This window comes from Mastomys coucha, unplaced genomic scaffold (genome assembly GCF_008632895.1).
Source record: "Mastomys coucha isolate ucsf_1 unplaced genomic scaffold, UCSF_Mcou_1 pScaffold1, whole genome shotgun sequence".
Taxonomy (NCBI): Eukaryota; Metazoa; Chordata; class Mammalia; order Rodentia; family Muridae; genus Mastomys; species Mastomys coucha.
This window is the reverse complement of record NW_022196891.1, coordinates 24,704,681-24,726,605: the sequence shown is the minus strand read 5'-3', so window position 1 is coordinate 24,726,605 and position 21,925 is coordinate 24,704,681. Positions and strand designations below refer to the sequence as shown.

The window sequence follows — 21,925 nt, the reverse complement described above, 5'->3', positions numbered from 1 at the left end:
ACACAAATCCAGACACACCATGTGCTGAAAGACCAGTTTCTTATAACCCATTTAGTAAATGCTTTCTGATGGTAAGTTTAAGTTTTAAAGCACCATAAGCTTATGAGGCTAAGTATACTCTGACATCTTCACTAAACTGGTAACTCACAATACAAATCCCATCAGTCTAATGTTTGTGGCGTGGTCATTAAAACTCTTTTCCAATAGCTGAGACACAAATTTCATCTCATTAATCATGAAGTATTGAATTGATTAGGAAAACAAATTAGGAAAAAACCCTGGTATTTTTATCTAATAGAAAATATTATTTTAACATTTCTAAAATAAAAGCAATAATCAGGTGCCTTTCAAATATCCTTACTTGATGATAAGACAGATATTCATAGCAGAAAATTAAAAAAAAATTAAAAAAATTAAAAAACATTAAAACGTGCAAAACATTCATCTACAATCACTACCTGCTATTCTATTTGCCTTTTCTTTAGTGCATCTAAATATGATCACACAAGCTATGGGAAGGAAATTTTTATTTTATTTATTTATTTTTAAAGATTTATTTATTTATTTATTATATGCAATTACACTGTAGCTGTCTTCAAACTCTCCAGAAGAGGCCATCAGATCTAATTAAGGATGGTTGTGAGCAACAATGTGGTTGCTGGGATTTGAACTCAGGACCTTCATTCAGAAGAGCAGTCAGTGTTCTTAACCACTGAGCCATCTCTCCAGCCCCCAGGAAGGAAAAATTTAAATGAAAAAAATTAATTTATTTATTTTTAAAATGACAATTTTTCCTGAGATTTATTTAGGTGTATGCGTGTTTTACTTGAATGTATGTCTATGTACCGTGTCATGAAGTACCCAAGGAGGTCAGTAGAGGGCATCAGGTCCCATGGCACTGGAAATATAAGTGTTTCTAAGTTAACATGTGGTGCTGGGAACCAAACCCAGCAAGTATTCCTAAATATAAAGTCCCTAAATAACTTTTCTTAAGACATGATTAGGCCAGGTATGGTGGTACACGTCTTTGATCTCAACACTCAAGAGGCAGAGGGCAGGCAGATCTTGGTGAGGCTGAGACCAGCTTCATCTAAAGAGTAAGTTCTAGGCTAGACAAGGTGATACAGTGAGACCTGGTTTCCAAACAAAACAACACAACATAATACAACATAAAACAAAACATGCTTAGATCTTAAGTTTAACAATTAAAAGATAATAACTCAGTCGATCTCTCCCACACCTTAGGATGTGAGCATGACCTCAGAAGCTAAGAAGGCTGATATTTGAGCACAAACTATGTATTGTGGCCTCTAGCAAAGAACCCAATTCAAAACTCCTATGTCTTTTTATTTGGAATATCGGGTGTTACTGCTCCCAAGGCATGCCAGGTACTAGCAGCTGACAGTCATCATTTATTAGATGTCAGCACTGCTCTGTCCACACGAAGTAACTCATGCCACATTCATAGAGACGACTATCTCAGAGACACAATTATCCTCATTTTTCAGGTGAGGAAACAAAGGCACAGAAAGGTTCATACCTTAGTCCAAGGTCACAGCCGGTCAGTGTATAGCTGGGATCTGCATGTAAGTTTTACTTTCCCCAGAGACAACTGTTGACGTGGAATGAGTACTACAGAAATACTCAAATAAGAAGGATCTGTGATCTTTGATTTTCTGAGAGTTTTGGTTAGAGAAAATGTCTACTCTAGTGTAACACGCCTAAGGTCCTAGGTAATTTTAATTGTAGGAAAATGTAGAGTTTGTGTTTATATTTTAAATTTTTATATTTTTTTAAAAATAAGAAACTATGTAGCCCCAGCTGGTCTCATTATGTGGATGAATTTGCCTCTGTCTGTTTTTGTCTCCTCCTAAGCACTGGCATTAAAGGCATGTGCCACCATGTTTGGCAAGAAAATAGAATTATTATAAAGTAAAAAAGCCAGCCAACTAACTGTTCACTTGAATTAAAGAATATTTGTGAGAACAGACATAATTGTCGAAAATAGAAATCAGAGTAGTTAGTCCAGAAAGCAGTTATATGAACTGAGGAGATAAAAGCCACATAGAAAAAGTTTATACAATCAGCCCATGTTGTACTCATTGTTTTCCCCACTCTCTTGGTATGGTTTGCGTATTTCAAAGCTATATGCCTGCTAGACTTATGAGATTAGCTTTCTCAGTAGAAAACTATTAGGAAAGGGAGTGGAATCCCAAAGGATAAGGAATCTCAGCTGCTCTGTGTCTTACATCCCAAGTGCTCCCTTTTCAGTCTACAGTCGTCTTCTTGAGGATTCAGCCTGGTTGTTTTAAGGGAGGTTGTTTTTTGCTTAAAAGAAAGACTGTTGTCATATTCTGGATGAGTCTGTAGAAGCTTTTAACAGATGCTGGCTGGCTTCCCCTCAATCTCAGTGGGGCTAAGTCCCTTCATTAGGATAACTCCTAAGCAGGGAGTCCTGGGCTGTCTGAGGCAAGGACTTCCCCTCCCACCCAGAGTTGCTTTCCATTCATTTTAGCATCAAGGGGGAAGACACCGGGGTTGAACCTTACTGGAAGGAGGCATCAGGAATCTTTACAAAGGAACCTTTCTAAGCCTATCACAACTAAAACCATCAAGAGGAAAAATTTAATGGTATTAGAACAAATATTTGAGTTTTTATTTTTGAAATCATAATGGAATGTTTCATCTTTCATTCTAATAATTTTAAAACCCAGGAAATGGCTAACAAGTATGCAATTCTGCATTGTACTTTCTACAGAGCAAGATATTAAAATATTATTGGACTTTCCATAATGCAAGACAACTGTGGGGTCTGCTGGCCAAAGATTATCACACTACAATCAAAAAGAAAAGTTAGAAACATGGAAGCTCTAAAAGCATGGCAGGGTGTAATACTGTATTTCAAACACAGGTAAGAATCTCCCTGTCATTAATGAAAGCCAAGGCATTAACCATTTAGTATCACACGGTATAAGGCGTGTCTCACTTCATGTACATATGTTGAATAAAAATAATATTATTTAAAAAGCATTTAAACTTCTTGAAATGTTTTTCTGAACTTCTGTTTAAACAAAGCAATTTTACAGCATTCAGCTTGGGTTGTTAGGGAGTATCACCTATGACAAGTGGCTCTGTGATTCAAGTTCCTTATCTAATCCTTCAGACAAGTGGAAATGGTACATAGTTTCAAAAATATAGTGTGAAGATTGCCAAGTGTGAGACTGGGGGTAAGGAAGGAGAAGTGACTTCCTAGAGAAAGGAAAGCACCACTGGGTTAAAAAGCACCACAAGAGCATTTCCAGTGTCCTGACACAATAAACCGCCCCTCCTCCAGTATAACATAAACATTCTTTACCAAAAGGAGTTTCAGTGTATGAGAAACGGTAAACTTTTTAAAAATTTTCTCTGTGACGTATTTAGAAATAACCAGGAAGAGATAAGTGAGTTATCTTTTATCAGAATTGTCAATCTGGTGGAAAAGCATTATTCGAAAAGTAAGCAAAAGTAATAGTAAGAGATTTAAGCAGAATTCACTGACATCCAGTTATCAATACAAGTGTTTAGCACTCCCATTCTCTGTTAAAGGACTATGCTGCAGCAACATTATCCAACTTCTTCCAGGACTTTCTGAGGAGAGCAGCAACAATTCTGCAACCTGAGAGAGCAACATCAGTTTGAATTTTTGGCTCAACAACAATCCTGGAAGGTTACAAGGAACCTTCTATTTAACTCTCAACAGAAGAGAGCAAGAAGAAAAATCAGTACTCAGTAGAAAAGTGTGATCTAGAATCAAAAGCTAGATTTACTTTATCATAGGTGACCTGAACTAGCATTGGTGTTAATGGAAAGCATCCTTCAAAACAGATTAGCCATAACCAGATAGACAAACTGAAGAAATGCTTCATTGGCACGGCCATCACCAGGATTCTAGGGTTACTTCCTTACCAGTGTTAACATTCTTTCTTACAGACTCGTGTAAAGAAGCACTGTGAAGGAAGTTAAGCCTTTAAAAGACATTTTTGCTGAATCTAAATTACGTATGAACTAGGTGATCATGGAGTACAAGTAAGTTCAACCGAAGGCTGCTCTCATTTGTTCTTGGGAAAAGACACAGTTGCCAATACAACTTCTTTAGTCTTTCTCCTCTGTCAATCTTTATGTCAACAGAAAGGCCAGGAAAAAGCAATCTGAGTAAACTGAGCCACAGAAGTCACAGCTCTTATTTAGATAACTATCCTAAACAACTCAAGAAAACCTCTAAGTACTTACCAAATAGATTTGCTCCATATTTCAGAGGCAGCAGATTAATGGAGAGGGGAAATGGAAATAGGTGGAGTTGTACTTATTATACAGTTTCTGAAATCTATGCTGCTCATGCATAAAAAATGCTCACAGAATCAACAAGAAACTAAGTAAAACCAGGGCCACTACCTAGTAATATAAAGTCCCTATCATATGGGTAAAAATTATCAGTAGAGAAATGATCAGTTTTGTTCTTAAAGTCCCTGTGTGACGTAACTCAATTGCTTGTCAATATAATTTGCCTCTGCTGACCCAATAGTGTACATTCTTCCCTGTCTTTCATGTTCTAGTTATTTTTATATGTAACATGCAGTTATATAGAGCAGGAAATGGACTCTGTGGCTTCATGCATGTTAGGCAAAGCACCCTACCAACTGAGTTACAATATCAGCTTCCCTCAACCCCCAGGTCCTTTCTAATCTGTGGCCAGCAATGCTGCCTATATTCTGCATGCCACAAAACCTGTTCATTCTAAAGTGTTCCTTATACAAAGTGGCTTACCAATATGCTATTATAGCCAGCTAGTAATGAATCTGAATAAATATAACCAATTAAGGCTAAACATATAATTCACTGACATTCTTTGAATTTACCAGCTGGTTAAATCATATTCAGACTCACAAAATTATTTTGGTTCTCATAGGCACTCAATAGTAACAGTTTTGGGGAAAACTGAATTATGTATCTTGGTAAAGGACCAAGCAGCTTAAAATGCATGTGGGTATCTTTGGTGCATTTGGCCCATATTTTAATGAATAACTATGCCCCTAAAAAGAGGGAAAGAGACAAATTTGATGTCTACTAATGAGTTTGGCATGCTTAAGATGTTAAACTTTGTTAGGTAAGATGCAAACCAAACTGAACCTGCCATTCAAATATGCTTTGGAAAACAAATGAAAGCAATGGCTAATTTGAATTTTTAAGGATAAATTGTATGAAGCCAAGGCTGTTCAAATCCTTATTTCTGAGTATGATGCAAAATTAAAAGGAAATTATAGGCAATGGAAAATAAACAAATATTAGTATCTTAATATAGCATAGGAAAAAAAAAAAGGAAAAAAAAAGCAAAAAAGCAGTAAAAACCTGAGTAAAAAGAAGTCAGGAAGCAGCTGAAAAAGAGACCGGTTCACTGTGAGAAATGTAAACCTCTCAGACAGTGCTACGGCCCCGAATCCAACAGCTCAGGAACAAGGCCAATTATTATAAAATATAACCACATAAGGAGAAGCTGCAAACTTTTCAAAAGAGTCCAAAATGAAAGCAGCTATGTATCAAAGAGCCAGGGCCTATAAACCTGTCTTTGCTATAGACACTACTTCTTGGTCCATTTCTTTAAAGTTCTTATTTTGTACAATATCATATACTATCCTATATGTATGCTGAGTTGAAATAGTTACAAGTATTGCAATTAGGAAGTAACAGAATTTTCTTGAAATAGCTGCTTGCATGATTGCAGTTATTAATAGTAAGACACTAAGCTATTTTAAGTCAGCTCTGATGTTCACCTTTCTAAACCAGAAATGACTAAAAAAAAGACAGAATCTTTCCATTTTTGAGTTCACAAACACTAGACAATATAACAACACAGACTAATTCTGTAAGTGAGCAAACTGAAAGCCCCAGGCTTTAACTAACAGAACTAATATTAGGTAAAAAATGCCTGTGGAGGCAGGAGAGATGGCTCAGTTAAGAGCACTGGCTGATCTAGCAGGAGGGCGTGGGCTCAATTCCCAGCATCCACAGAAGACTCAAAACTGTGTGTGGCTTCAGTCTCAGGGGACTCAACATCCTCTACCAGCCTCCTCGGGCAATGCATGGATGTAATGCACAAACATACACGAAGGCAAAACATCCATACACACAAACTATAATAAATAAAATAAAATAAAGGATAAAAACAGGGAAAAAAAGGTCATGGGTCATTGGGATTCTGATTTACAGTCTGCCATTTTTTCCTATTATACACTGTACTGTCTGGAAAGCCTCATGCAGTCAGGATTTGCATGAATGTCTTTTACATGTGCTGACTTCATCTTATTTTGAATGACTACAGTCACTGAGTTCACATTCACACACAAGACTGAGACAAGACTTCGCTATGCATACTGCTCCACTGGGCTCACACAGTATAAGGAAATTTATTGTCAAGGAAATTAGTACATTGGCACAAATATAGTTAGAACACTAAAGTGTTTTATCTGAAAAGAATTTCCCCAAGTTTTTTTCTACAAGGAGGAAAATAACAGAAAATCATTTATTTCTATTGTCCATACAAAAACGTGGTCTCAGAATTGACTCGAATGAGTTTGTTAATTTAGGGAAAATGTTCTTTCAATTCATATGTAAGCATTTAAGTATTAGTAATGCCATGTTTTTCATTATTTGGCTTAATAATTAAGTTTTATTTTTTTCATGAAATCAAAGAGAATAACAACCTTTGTGAGCTCCTTTTGGGTACATAAGCATGGTTGACAAGAGACAAAAAATAGGTGATAAAGTTTATATTTTAGTCAGTTGTAATGGTGAAACATAAGAAAATATATATGGAGACATAAACTATGTTTACATATGAAAATTGGGGCAGAAATCAGTAAACAGAAAAAAAACCAAAACAAAACAAACAGAAATTACCTAATCTTCTAGTTCTTTGTTCTAATATTAAGATTTAGTTATAAAGTCTTAGTTTAAAAAAAAATTAGCAAACTATAGTCTTAAGAGTACGGCTTTGTTTAAAAGAGTTCAAATTCCCACCAGTTCTATAAAAAGGCTAATACAACTGCCTACATACACATCACTGCTTCTCCTTGTTGAAAATTTCCAAAAAGGGAATGTTTCTATTATATTTACAAGCATAACAGAATATTTGAGGGTTTCCTTTTTATGCTTCAAACAGAATGAGGCAAAACTAACAACTTAAGCTAGCCATCACTAGGCAAATACAAAAATAAGTGAAAGAACAAGATCTCCTCACAGTGATCTATTACACCTGACACCTAGGAGTCAGATGATGTCAGAAACTACTGAAGGACAGGCCGACCTTTTCTGCACTTGTGCTGTCCAGATGCAGTCTGGCTTACTGTTTTCTTCTCTTTCATCTTAACTAACAGCTGAAAATTCATACTTAAACTAATACAAATGATTGATAACTTTCTACCACATAGATATGACTATTAGGCATTTAAAAAATAATTTTTTAATTAAGTGGAGATATCCATGTGCAGAGATGCAACTGAATTAAGCACTTCAGTCCCAAGTGCTAAGTTGAGTCCCATGTGACTAAGTTTTTTATTTTGTAAACTGATTATGGGAAGAAACAAATTTTTACCTCAGAAAAAAGATAAAACTAAAAGCTTTCATAAATACACAGCAGAGGACCTTTGCTGCCTTATTATCAGGGTTTGCTAATGCAGAGAGTCATATAAAACATATTTAGATGAATGGCATGAGGGTCAACTTACTTAAAAAAAAAGATTTATTTATTTTTTATTTATATGAGTACACTGCAGCTGCCTTCAGACACACACTAGAAGAGTGCATCAGATCCCATTACACATGGTTGTAAGCCACCGTGTGGTACTGAACTCAGGACCTTTGGCAAAGCAGCCAGTGTTCTTAACCACTAAGCCATCTTTCCAGCCCCAACTTACTTTTTTCTATTGAAGTTTTTCTTTTAGATATTTTATGCACCTAAGTGTTGTAAAAGCCTACATGTATGGGCTTAGTGTCTGTGGAGGATTCCCGAAACTGGAGTTAGAGACGTGGCTCCAGCACTCAATTTCCTTTTTATAAAGTTAGTGAGCTATCACAGGAAGGGATGTGTGCAAGCAGCAAATGCCTGCTGAGCACAGATAAAGACAGGAGTCCCATATCTAGAACCACAGGGGAAAAACCATAAATGAAAGCAAATCACAGCAGATGGTATAAATTTAGAAGGTAAAACAAAAAAGATATACACCACAAAAAGTCAGTTATTTTCAGGCCCATGAAAGTACAGAAAAAAAAAATGCTTTCTTTACTACTATTTTTTTGTTTTAATTTTGACATATGGTGCTGTTACACCTTACCAAGTGTACCTTAACCCCGCAACCTTCCTAACCTTAGCATACATAGTGCTAACAGATATATGTCACTGGTTCCAGCTAGATCATTTTTATTAGAATAATATACTTGTCAGCTGGGTGGTGGTGGCACATGCCTTTAATCCCAGCACTTGGGAGGCAGAGGCAGGCGGATTTCTGAGTTCGAGGCCAGCCTGGTCTACAGAGTGAGTTCCAGGACAGCCAGGGCTACAAAGAGAAACCCTGTCTTGAAAAAAACAAAAACAAAAACAAAACAAAAAAACCAATTGTCTATGTGACATTAAATGAGCAATAATATGATCAATGTTCATGAACAATCTTAAAAACCTTTTTTTAAAAAGTTGTAATTTATTATAAGATATGTGCATATATATAAAGAGTGGGAGAGGTTACATTATGTGTCACAGCACATATGTGGAAGTCACAGGACAACTTTGTGGAGTTGGTTCTTTCCACTCTACCTTTACAGAAGTATGGGAATCAAATTCAGGCTGTTAGGCTTGTGTAGTAAGCACCTTTACCTGCTGAGCCATCTAGCCATCTAGGAACAACTTTGACGTCTTCTTAACTTAAAATATACACTATTCATATTCTTTGACATGGGCCATATTACTAGGCTTCAGGCAAATCTGACATATTTGAGACAAAACAAATTGTAGTTTAGCTAAAAGGATCAGATGATACCCAAAGCCTGTAGGACAACACCTTAGCACATGTAATGTAGGGCTGGTGTAAGAAAAGAGCCTGGGCACTAAGAACAGAAAACTTACGGGCACTGCCGCAGTACAGCAGGTGAAGGACACAAAAGTCTGGATGGGAGCTAATTATACTCTTCTCTGCAATGGGAGTTGTTGGTTACAGTGCGCAAGCAGCAGGAAGTGAGTCCTTTCACTGGAGTGACTAGTCCCAGAGTGGCTCTAAGGAGGGGACAGTACTGACTCTAAGAGGAGACTCCTCTGTGCAGGTAGACTGAAATGCCTCTCCACAGAATCTGGACCTCCGCCAACAACAAAGAGCTCAAGATGCTCCAGAGAAATCACTGATAAAATCTAGCCTCAATTCTTTAATTTGTGTAACACAAGGTTTTAAATAAGCAACTCATTAAACATTTGTAAGAGGACACAACCAGGATGGAAACAGAAATGAGCTCATTAAGATCGGAAAGACAGCTTTCTAGGTGTCTGTGGGATTGCATTACCGAGTGCACATATGTGTACAAACCAGAGATCACCTTTGGGTATCATTCCTCAAGAGCTGTGCACCTCGTTTTCTTAAAATAGTCTCTCACTAGTTCTGAGAACAGCAATTAGGCCAGGCTGGCTGGGAATCCAGCCCCAGAAATCCACCTGTGTCTGTCTACCTTGCCAGTGCTACAATGACAAGTATTACATCATGTCTGTTGTTATGTGGGTGATAGGGACCACACTCAGGTGCTCAAGTTTGTAAAGCAATCACTAATTGCTAAATTATTACCTAGTTCTTAATACAGTATCTAAAAATTGAGACTAGAGTTCAGTTCAACACATTCTTTAAAAAACAGGACAAGAAGAAATCAAGACTGAATTCTAATAATTTTTATACTTCCAGTACTAGATTCTATTTGTTTATTTTTCACCAAATAATTATCAAACTGAAAATGAGACAGAAAAATGTATAAGAATACAGTTCATGAAGCCAGGTGGTGGTGGAACACATCTTTAATCCCAGCACTCTGCAGGCAGACAGGTGGATCTCTGAGTTTGAGGACAACCTGGCCTACAGAGTTCCAGGATAGTCAGGGCTACACAGAGAAGTTTCTCTAGGAAAAAAAAAAAAATCCACAACCCCTTCAAAAAACAAAAACAAAAGAAAAAGAATGCAGTTCTTTAGCCATTTTGACATTTAAGGTTCAAATGAATCCATTTAGCAGGTTCTGCTTCTGGTTATAGTATGGAGGGCGTCTTGCATTACATAGCTCTGTAAAGGGCTTCTATTACCAAGACCATGAGAGCCCAACAGCTACTCACCAGTCCCTGGCCTTGTAGAAACTTCCTATTATGCTCTCATCCCTTTATCACACAAATCTGTGTAGTTTTCTAAAGAAAGCTAAGATTTCCTACTCTTCATTTAAAGGCAACTCACCCTCTCTCTCTCTCTCTCTCTCTCTCTCTCTCTCTCTCTCTCACACACACACACACACACACACACACACACACACACACACACACACACACAAACACACACACACGCACCCTGAGATCCTCAAAGACTTAGCATAATGCCTTGGCATGGAGACAACTCACCTGTGTGCTGTGCAGGCTGTGGCAGTGGTTGGTTTAGGTGTGAACTGTGATGGACAGAAGGGATGGGGCGGTACTGAGGCTGGCTGGAGTGATAGTGGCCTGGAGCACAGTAACAGGCTGGCATCTATAATTGTAAGCAATGAGGACAAAAATTAGTTTCATTTGGAAAAGTAACTTTTCCATGAGGCACGTTCAATGAGCAGTAATTATAATATAAACCCTTTTAAAATGAATTGGATTTTTCAATTTAAGTGGAAAAAAACATAAAGTCAAGATCTCAGGTCTCTTTAAAAGGATCTCCTCCCATGGGCATGGTGACAAATGCCTTTGATTTGTACAAAGAGGCAGGGGGATCTCTGTGAATTCGATGCCAACCTAGTCTCTACATAGTAACTTCCAGGCCAGCCAGGCCTAAATAGAAAGACCCTATCTCAAACAAAATAAAACATCTCCAAAGCAAACCACACAGAACAAAAGACATTTACCACTGTGCTCACTAATCACTTCTGGCTGTTAATTTTATTGCTGTATTTGTTTCACATTTCTTTTTTTAAAACCAAGTTTGCTTGGCTGAAATACTACTGAAAGCTACCACTGTTCATGGCTGCTTCCAGATCTCGAAGATCTGAGGACACCAAATACTTTAGACGCAGGACTGGGGGGTTGAGCTGGAACTGACTGGAGGCCTCCTCCCTGAGGACGCAGGACTTGGGGACTGGAACTGACTGGAGGCCTCCTCCCTGAGGACGCAGGACTTGGGGACTGGAACCGACTGGAGGCCTCCTCCCTGAGGATAGCTCTGACACTATCAAAAGGTGCTATGCAAGCTGCCAGTGAGAGGAGTCAGCAGCCTTACCTACCCGGAAAGGCTACGAATCACAACAATGCCAGCCAGAGGAGTTATCGGCAGTGGTATAAAAGCAGCACTTTTATCTATGGGGTAGCAACAGCTGTCTAATTGGATTTAACGCCCACTCGATAGGAGGGCGCTCATGCTTGTTTGGTACACATACCTCCCCCGTGGCTGGAGAGGTTATAAACCTACAACCACTATTTTCCCAAGCCAGTATCATTTCAAATTGTACTCTATTTATCCTTATACAGGCAAATAAGTGTAGCAGCCTGCATCAAAAAAACCTTTTTGCAATAGAGACCATTACAGAGATTCACAATTGTTTAAAACTGGTGAGGTGCCCATGCTCAGTTGAAAACATTTTACCACCAACACCTTAGGTTTAAAGAAAATCTTTGAAGAGGGGGCGAGTGGAAAGACAGTAAGAAGAGGACCAGAATGCCTCCTAGAGAGTGTGCTTAGACATCACCCATCTCTTTTTCGAGACAGGATCTTACAAGGTAGTCATTGTTGATCTGGAACTCTGTACATAGTCTAGGCTGACTATTAATTAGAGATCCACCTGCATCCGCCTCTTGAGTGTTGGCATTAAAGTAATGTGCCATCACAGCTAGTGTAAGTTTGTTTGTTTGTTTTAAATTAATCTGATCTCGATTAGACGGAGCGAAGGAAAAAATAAACCCAGAAAAAATCTTGTGTGGAAAAATGATCTGCTGTATACACAATTCTAAGAACTCTATAAAACTAAAAACCTCACTCCATAAAAAGGCTATAAGAAAGCTAGTAGGTTATTGGTAGGGTATCTCCTTACTATGTGTAAAATGATTGGTTGGATTAATAATGGCTGTTAAAGGAAAGGCAAAACCAAGACAAACTAACCTGAGAAAGACAACACAAACAAACAAAAAACCAACCTGGCCAAACAAGAAAAATGTACTAAGAACTTAGTCCACTATGAAAATGAGTATCTGTGGAAAGCTGTTGTGTGATTCTGCCCCTGCCTGGGGAGATGTGAAAAAATGTCTACTCATCCAAGACACCCTGGATGGCACAAACAAAAGACATACATTCAGTATAAGCTTCCTTCCATTAAGGGGGTTTCAATTCAGAGGAAGTAGCTAAACAGAAGAGAAAGAGAATCCATAGGGTATAAGATCACTATGCTCAATTTCCCTTTATTGTGAACAAATAAAAAAGTAAAACGTAAAAACAGTTCTTTTTATAGAAGCAACTAAAGACGTTAAATGTTTCAAGTGTACTAAATAAAATAAGTACTATCTATTTAGGCAAAACAGTCAGGCCTAGTTGTGCACATTTTTAATTACAGCATTTGGGAGGCAGAGACAGATGGAACTCTGAGTTTGAGGTCACCCTGGTCTGCAGAGCAAGTTTCAGGACACCCTGCTCTATATAGAGAAACTCTGTCTCAAATCTATCCCCTACAAAACAAACAAACAAACAACCCCCTAAAACCACACAAAACATACTGAGAACAATTAAGATTGAAGTACGTGAACAGAGAGATTTGTTTATCAACAGGAAACTATGATGCTACTTCTGTTCAACATGGTCTATTCTTGAAATGCTGTCATATATACTTTTCAATTCTAATGTACTGTGCGGACTAGTTTTATGTCAACGTGACACAGGCTTGAGTCTTCTGAAAAGAAAGGAACCTCGACGAGAAAGGACCTCTATAATGTCTAGCCTTAAGGCTTTTCTTAGTAAGTGATTGGAGGAAACACCCAGCTCATTGTGGACAGTGCTATTCCTGGGCAAGGAGTACTGGGTTCTGTAGAATGAAACCTGAGCAGGCCAGGATGAACCAGCCAGTTAACCAAACAGCACCCTCTGCAGCAGCTCCTGCCTCCAGGTTCTTGCCCTGTTTTGAATTCCTTCCTTGATATTCTTCAATGAAAGATTATGATGTGGAAATGTAAACCAAATGAAATAAACCCTTTCCTCCCCGACTTGCTTTTGTTTCATCATGGTGTTTCATCATAGTAACCCTAACAAACACATACACTTATTATTTTTTCCTGAGACATTAAATCAAACAAAAACCACTTCTCAGCCAGAGGGAAATTCAAAGAACACAACTTTGAGTTGTAGCTAAATGTTACATGGCTGCTCCCTAGGCACCTAACGCTCTCCAGAGGGAACGATGGGCTTTACTTAAACTATCTCACAAATGGTTCCCACGTTAGAGGTTCCCGTGAGAGAAAGAACATGAAAAAACAACACACCTGTGGTGAGGGCTGAGGAAGAAACCCCTGCTGCTGGAGCACAGGCTGGTTGACAGGATGCCCAGAGGCAGAGAAATTGGCAGTGGGGACTGACTGCCCAGGTGGCAGGGAAGGAGGAGGGGGAGGTGGTGGAGGTGGTGGTGGAGGATGTGGGGGTGCTGTCGTCACGATGTAACCAGACTGCTGGGGAGACTGTAGAACAACAGTGGACTGGAACATGGTGGCGTGAGGGTCGGAACCATCAGCTGACGGCTGTCGGGCAAGACTCATGTGGCTGAACTGAGAGCCAAGGTTATCCTGTTGAAAAGAAGTTGGCCATCAGTGAGCCGTTCATTCATGGACCAAACTTACCAATGCAAAGTGCTACACATACACACCCACACCCCTACACCCCCACATCCCTCTGAATATCTCATCTCTCCTAGAATAGCCTCAAAGTCATTATGTAGCTGAAAGTTTCTTGAATTTCTGATCCTCTTGTCTCCACGTGCTGAGTGCTGGAGAAGAGCCATATATCACAATGTCTAATTTGTGCAGTGCTTAGGATGGAGCCCAAGACGATTTGATATGAGGCAAGCACTCTACTAACTGAGCTATATTACCCAAGTCCTATACTTTCTTTATTTATAAGCAAGCTGTAGCAGAATATGTACGGGCATCATATTCATGTAAAACAGATAAGAAAAAGACAGCAGGTTCAAGAAAATGAGAACTCCTATGTAGGAAGGAAGATAGCTACAAATATTTAATGAAGTTTAAATGTTGACTTGGGTTCAGAAGCAAACCTGGACATTTTTATATTACATAATTAGTATTTTCTGCAAGAAATTACTTTTAGATAGCTCTTCTCTTCTGCATTTCCAACCATCAAAATCTAACTAGTCATTCCCCCCCCTTTTTTTTAAAGATTTATTTATTTATTATATGTAAGTACACTGTAGCTGTCTTCAGACGCACCAGAAGAGGGCGTCAGATCTCATTATGGGTGGTTGTGAGCCACCATGTGGTTGCTGGGATTTGAACTCATGACCTTCCGAAGAGCAGTCGGTGCTCTTCCCCACTGAGCTATCTCACCAGCCCCCTCCCTTTTTTTTTTAATATGTCAAAAACTAATATAGCATAATTTCTCAGTCTGCCACTCAATTTAAACAGGAGAATACTTTATATCAAAGTGTCCTGTTTCTGGATCACTGCTAAGCAACTAGTGGTCTCCTGCCAAAGCTATGATTTATGTGCCATATGACATATAGTTCCTAACTTGACAGACTAAGTGTCATCTCTTATCGGTCACTCAAATGACAGTATAAGATTAAAATGAAACGCCTGCTCTTAGGAAGCCACAGAGTTAGAATATATGGAAATGGTTTCTTAAGTGAAAATACCTCCTAGCTCTAAATTACAAAGTAATATGGCTAAGTACTGCCACCTCTCTAGTCCAATGTTTCTCTTTCTTGTAGGCTGAAAGTTACTTCATAAAATCATTGAGAGATGAAGTTGGAAAATATTGCCGCCCCAATTCAAAACAAAAGCATCCCCAACAGAACAAAGAGTTTTCAAGAAGCATCGAGAACGGTTTTCCTGTTACAGTTTATAATCTGATTTGAAGTACAGTTTCAACATAGGACAGGTCAACATAGAATATCCCTAGTATAAGCAAGCAAGTTGTCAGGAAGTTCACTTTAAAGAAGGCAAATTTTGTTATGTAGAAGTTAGTTCATGAATGGAGCTGTGTTTCAACATCACAAAGCTAATTACTTGTAGACCTGATCTTACAGACCCTGACAGTTGTAACTCAGGACATACTTTGGATTAAGGGTATTTCCTTGAAGTGAGAAATTAAGTGTCAAGTGATCTTTGACAAAATCAGAAGCCTTCTGTAGCTACATCCTGCAATCCATCTAAAGTAACTGGTTCTAACCTACTGCATCTAACCAGCACTTAAAAAGGAAGGCTGCCTGTTCTTGGGTATCAATCCAGTGGGCAGCACCCTTGCATGGCCTCTGCTTCAGTTCTCACCTACAGTTTCTTGCCTTGAATTCATGGTCTGACTTCCTACAGAGATATAGTTTGACTCCTGAGGTAAGATGAAATAAACTCTTTCCTCCCATCTTGATCTTAGTCATGGTGTTTTAATCAGAACTCTATGACACTGCCATTGTAGGACTACACAGACTCAAAACTGACTTCAATTTAAAAAAGCAAACTAAAATATCTGAGACTACCTTAGATCAGAACACTCAACCTGAAAATTTCCCCTTTGAAAAGTAGGAATAATACTGTCTTTTATAGTTACTATGATAAGTTGATATAAACACTGTCTTTGGAAAAGGAAGACATTGTTATTAATACGAATTAGAAAACACCTTTGTTTCCTGTGTAAACTTCCTGTAAGAAAAGCTGAAAAGAGCAAATTACACTGCCCACAGTCTGAAGCATTCATCACACAATGCCCATAGTAACAATGAGATGAAAGGAGATACAGTACCACAGAGTACTGCTGGGTGGGTGAGACTGGCAGGAGCGGGGATGGGTAGGGGGCTGGAGAGCACTGAACAGGCTGAGAAGAGGGCTGCAGAGGACCAACAGGCTAGGAGTAACAGGTGGGCAAACAGTTAATGTCACAAGAAAATGTTACAACAAGTGCACAGCATGGAAATTTACACTTTGGGGCAACAGCTTTACATTTATAAAGTCATAAAAAATACAAGAGATTCAACAAGAGAAACAGTATCGCATGAACTCAAAACAGCAAGAATATACCTAGGCTCAAGTTGATTTCATAATGAGAATAATAACTTTTATGTCATAAATGTAACCTTTTTGTAGATTAATAGAAACACCATTAGCCATTTTAAACCCTATTATGTGAGTTATGTCAGAAAAAAACACAAAACTTCTTACTCTTATTTCCTGATTTTTATGAAGGGGCCGCCCTATGTTTAAGTTGCTCTATACTACTAAATTATAAGTAAAAACCTTATAAATTTATATAGCATCTGTACTAATCCTCTTATTTGATAAAGCATGTTTAAATTCTCAGAGATAATGTTCCTAAAACTTCACCATTGTGTGAAAGAACTATAAGAATAACCAGCGTGGTGATTGGAGAGATGTCTCCAAGGTTAAGAGCATATATTCTTGCAGAGGAACCAGGTTCAGTCCCCAGAGCCTACATGGTGGCTCACAACCATCTTTAACTCCAATACTAGGGATCTAATGCCCTCTTTTGACCTCCACAGGCATCACATAATCACATGCGGTGTGTGTGTGTGTGTGTGTGTGTGTGTGTGTGTGTGTGTGTATGTGTGTGTGTATGCGTGCGCGTATTTTTCTCCCCAGGCAACTTAAATACACATGCACATAAAATAAATACATCTTAATAACCACAAGAGGACCAAAACATATCTACTTACACAAGCATACATCATCATCTAGGAAAAATAAAATCTTTTCCTCGTGGCTAAATGCTAAATATATTTTTATTAGAAGAATTGATGGTAGGAATTGAGAAACTAGTCACTATAGATCTTCAGCCAAACACTCTTGTGTTTCAAGGAGAGGAAAATTGATTTGCAAAGGTACTAAAAATAGGTGATTCACTGTAATCTACTTTACAGATGAAAAACCAGACGAAAATAGATTAAGTGATTTTTACTGTGCCAGTTAAGCAAGCAGATGAGGATGCAGATAATTCTGATCTGATAAACACTCTTTTGGTTAAACTGTATATTCACCAATGAATTCTGTACTGGCTAATGTTTCGGAAAAGAATAGTTTTAAAATGCAAGTAATGAACTAAGAGTATGCATGGAATAAATAAAAATGTTTATGACAACTCAGATTTACAGATTACTTATTCTTTTACAACAAAATCAACAAAATAGTCTAAAAGTATAAAAGTGTTAGATCAGCTTAGAGTCCAACACAACAAGATTAAAACAAAAGCAAAAAGTAAAAGCTGACTGATTTGGAGAGCTGCTGATGGTCCCTTGAGAAACCTGTCAGCTAGCAATCAGCTGGCTGAGGACAGCTTGAAGCATGCTAAGCAGGTGCAAGTGGCTAGAAATCTACTACTGGCCACTTGATGAACTAAGTCCCAGAAACAGTACGATAGAATCCTTTATCAGTCAGGCTGACCTACTTAAGTTATCAGATATACAAAAACTTAGATGCTGGAGAAGGGAAAGAACACAAGATGAGCCCCCACGGTAAGAATGGATGTCTCCCAGAGTGCAAAATGGCAGAGAGAACAAAGTAAACTCCTGACACCAAACTGACAAGGAAAAGTCGTAGTGTTTCCCTCTTTCTACTTGAACATCCACATAGTGACTGCTTTCATGTTGTGTGCAGAAAATACAGCACTCCTGAAAGTGCTGTTTTTGAAATTCATAGATTTACAGTGTCTGGTTATATGAAATTATGTAAATCATTTATCAACATATGCAAAAGACAGCAATAGGATATCATTCAGTGAATCTTTGTTCTGAGAGGATCTAGCTGCAATTTTTTTTTTGTTTTGTTTTGGTTTTGGTTTTTTGAGACAGGGTTTCTCTGTGTATCCTTGGCTGCCCTGGAACTCACTCTGTAGACCAGGCTGGCCTAGAAATCAGAAATCTGCCTGCCTCTGCCTCCTAAGTGCTGGGATTAAAGGGATACGCCACCACTGCCCAGCTTTTTTTTTTTTTTTTTTTAAAATGTGTAAGTAAAATCAACCAGAGAATTGGATATTTACCTCAAGACCTGAAATTTAGCTTGTTTCCAAACTACACTCTCTATACCTCCATTTAGGATGGTCTGAAAACCACATGGGACAACGTTATTTCTAAACTTGATCTTAACCACAGGTCTGAGAATCGATAGGTAAAATTATTCCTAAGAGACATATAACCATAAGCAAATCCCTGAAAAATTTGAAAGCTGTACTAACCTTATTTCCACCAAATTAAGTAAAAGTGGAAGTCAGTCCTATAAAGCTCCTGGTGAAACACACAGCAGTGTAAAGACAGTTATGAAAATTCCTTGGAAGCAAGTTGAATGATCAAGGCAGAGCAGAACAAGGAAGGAATTGTATGTAGCCTTACGTAGGGTTGAGAAGGCCGTACAGAATTCTCTGGCAGAGCTTTATGCAATCTCCTCTAGGTACATGGGCATTTCTGTATGATCTTATAAGTTTCTCTAAAATGTTTTAATCCCTACTTGAGGCATCAAAGCAAAGCAAAGGAAAACAACTGACTTACCCAGCCAAGAATCTTACCTGCAGACAGCAGCCAACTGCTTTCACTACTTTCATATATCTGAAAGTGTAACTCACTACTTATATATGTCCTTCATACCACAAGACACCATTAACTAAATGACACATCTTTTAAGAAAATGAGATGAGGATTCTTCAGTTCAAGCTTATTACTGTCCATTGGAGAAATTACACTAAAGGAGAAATTACACTAAAGGAGATTCGCCAGTGGAACGTTTATGTGATCTTGTAGCGAAAAAGGTGTACGAGTGCTACCCAATCTTTAAAAGTTGGCATGAAAGCAGGGATTGTACAGATATTATCACTCTCTAAACATAGATAGCAAATTTCTAGGGAACAAAAAGACAATGTAGGTATGTTTGTATAAACTCTAAATTACTTATATAAATTCAAGATATGATTAAGAAAGCTTTTAAAGACAAGCACTTGCAAAGCATACAGCAGGCAGACCTAGGGCAGCCTCATCTACACTGCAAGCTCCAGGCCTCAGTGAGCTCTAGGGCAGCCTCATCTACACTGCAAGCTCCAGGCCAGCTGAGACCTACTTAAAAAAAAAAAAAAAAAGACCTCTCAGGAGTCTGAGAGATGGTTTAGTAGGTAAAAATATTTGCTGATAAGCCTGATAACCCGAGTCGTATCTCTAAAACACACATGGTGGAAGGAAAGAATCAACTCCTGTAAGCTGTTTTTTGATCTAGACATGCATGCTGTTGTGTGCATGCACACATGCACAAATAAATTAATAAACATTGGACTCTTAGAATCCACCCCACTCAACCCCTGCAATAGAAAAGAGTACTCAGGCTGGAGAGATGGCTCAGCCGTTAAAGGCCATGCTCACAACCGAAGAGCACTCTGCACGACTTGAGCAGCCCAGTGCCGTTTCTTCTGTTGGATTTATTCGGTTTTAATAACTCACTTTGCTCGCTAGGCCAATGAGCAATCTTTGTTTTTATTCTTCCTCTTGTCTACTTCTTACTGTAAAATAGGGATAAAATACTTACCAGTCAGGCCCCCAGATAGTATCCCTTTTTTTTAACACATCCTCCAGAATGTTTTAGTTGTAAATATCTGTCCTGACACTTTCTTCCTGTGACTACTGAGTGGGACATCACTAGGAACAGAGATTCAAGCTGTGAGAGATACTTACCTGGCTACGTCAGTCATTAGACCTACATATGCAAAGGCAGGTGAGCTTAGCATTACAGAATCATGGGGTTGTGCACCTGTGAGAACATGGGACTGGCTGCTGGTTGCTGAGGTGGTGGGGGTGGCAGAGGTGGCTGTGGAGGACCAGGCACTTGGGTTCGAACTGGCTGTTGAGTCAGAGGAGGATTGTACACAACTGGACTTCCATCTGGGTTTATGAAGGGCTGACCTGAAAAGTTGAAAAAAAAAAAATGAGAAAAAAGTCAATGTAATGTATAACAGGACTGAAAATAAAACTGTCACTACTGAGCTATAAGACACATCCATAAATCTCTTATGTACAATTCCAAAACTCCCAGTTTCTTAAGACAAAAGCTTTCCTTAGCTTGGGAAGTACCACAGTGATTTGAAATAAAGCTATTAAAAACCTTCTTTATCTTTTTCATTTAGTATAAATATTCAAACGTTACTTGTTTCGCGGACAGGGTGTTGTTTCAGACCTGTCCGAGCTCAGTGGATAATCAAAATATTTTTTTGAGGGACTGGAGAGAGATGGCTTAGCAGTTAAGAGGACTGGCTGCCCTTCCTGAAGACCCAAGTTTGGAGCCTATCACCCACATGGCAACTCACATGGGTGATAGGTTCATCTGTTAACTCTAGGTCCAGGGGATCTCACACCCTCTTCTGGTCCCTGTAGATACTGCAGTCATATGGAGCATAAATGTATATGTAAGCAAAAACATTCAAACACTAGAAATGAAAATTAAATTTTTAAAAAGTATTTTCTGTAAAGTTGTGAGTTCCAAATCTCATTCTGCTCCAGGTATTCAATCACAAGACCATGGTTCAACTACTATAAACAAGGGGAGAGAGTCATCAACATTCAAGAGACTCCTGCTTGTGTGTCTAGCCTCACCACGGACATTAGGGTTGTTGTGCATTTCAGCTCAAACAGAAAATGCCCGACTCCAAGCTGACAGGAAAGCATCCACAAATTTTCAAGGAGGTGAGAAATAATCTAGGTTATAGGCTACACTGAATATATGTCACTTTAAAAGAGACAGACTGAAGCTAGGGAGTGGTAGTGCTTGTCTTTAATCCCAGCACTCAGGAGGCAGTGAGTTCAAGGCCAGAATAGTCTACAGAGAGAGTTCCAGGACAGCCAGAGGTATACAGAGAAACCCTGTCTTAAAAAACAAAACTAAACAAACAAAAACACCCCCTAAAATCCAAACAAAACAAAAAACCAGACAAACAAAAAATAGGTTGAAAATGTAAATAACTGACAGCTTTAAACGTGTAATTATGAAATCAGTTTAATGGCAACAGATTATGCATAGCAAAATATTACATAAAAAGCTGTATATAGCTATATATTTCAATTTCCCTACTTTAAATGGGAATTTCTACTACTAAAAGTGCCAGTATAAAGGTCATGAATGAAGAATTTAAAGCATGAGCTGTCATGTAGGTGATGGGAACTGAACCTGGATCCTCAGAAAGAGAAGCCAGGGATTTTAAATGACTGAGTCATCTCTCTAGCCCTTTAGAAAATATTTTGCTTATAATGAACAAAGTAGGGTTTGGACCAATACTCTATCAAACTGTATATGGTTAAAAGTAAATGTGTAATAATATAATCCCAGGGGAGTTAGAGGCAGGTGGCTCTCTGAGTTTGAGGTCAGTCTGGTCTGCAGAGCAAGATTCAGGACAGCCAACAGTACAGAGAAACCCTGTCATGAACCACCCCCAAGGAAAGC

At 38.5% G+C, this 21,925-nt stretch overlaps 1 protein-coding gene across 11 annotated transcripts in view; it reads right to left on the bottom strand.

Moving 5' to 3' along the window:
- The window catches only part of R3hdm1 (R3H domain containing 1), a 137,392-nt gene that overhangs the window by 28,687 nt on the left and 86,780 nt on the right, over positions 1–21,925 (bottom strand). For 8 of the 11 annotated variants that reach the window (XM_031381070.1, XM_031381078.1, XM_031381062.1 and 5 more), the window contains 4 exons: positions 20,243–20,394; positions 16,248–16,349; positions 13,763–14,059; positions 10,664–10,787 (listed from right to left, as the gene is read on the bottom strand). In XM_031381070.1, the coding sequence (XP_031236930.1) occupies positions 10,664–10,787; positions 13,763–14,059; positions 16,248–16,349; positions 20,243–20,394 (675 nt within the window). The remainder of the gene's footprint in view (positions 1–10,663; positions 10,788–13,762; positions 14,060–16,247; positions 16,350–20,242; positions 20,395–21,925) is intronic. The other 3 variants (XM_031381081.1, XM_031381068.1, XM_031381074.1) reach the window with 1 other exon arrangement.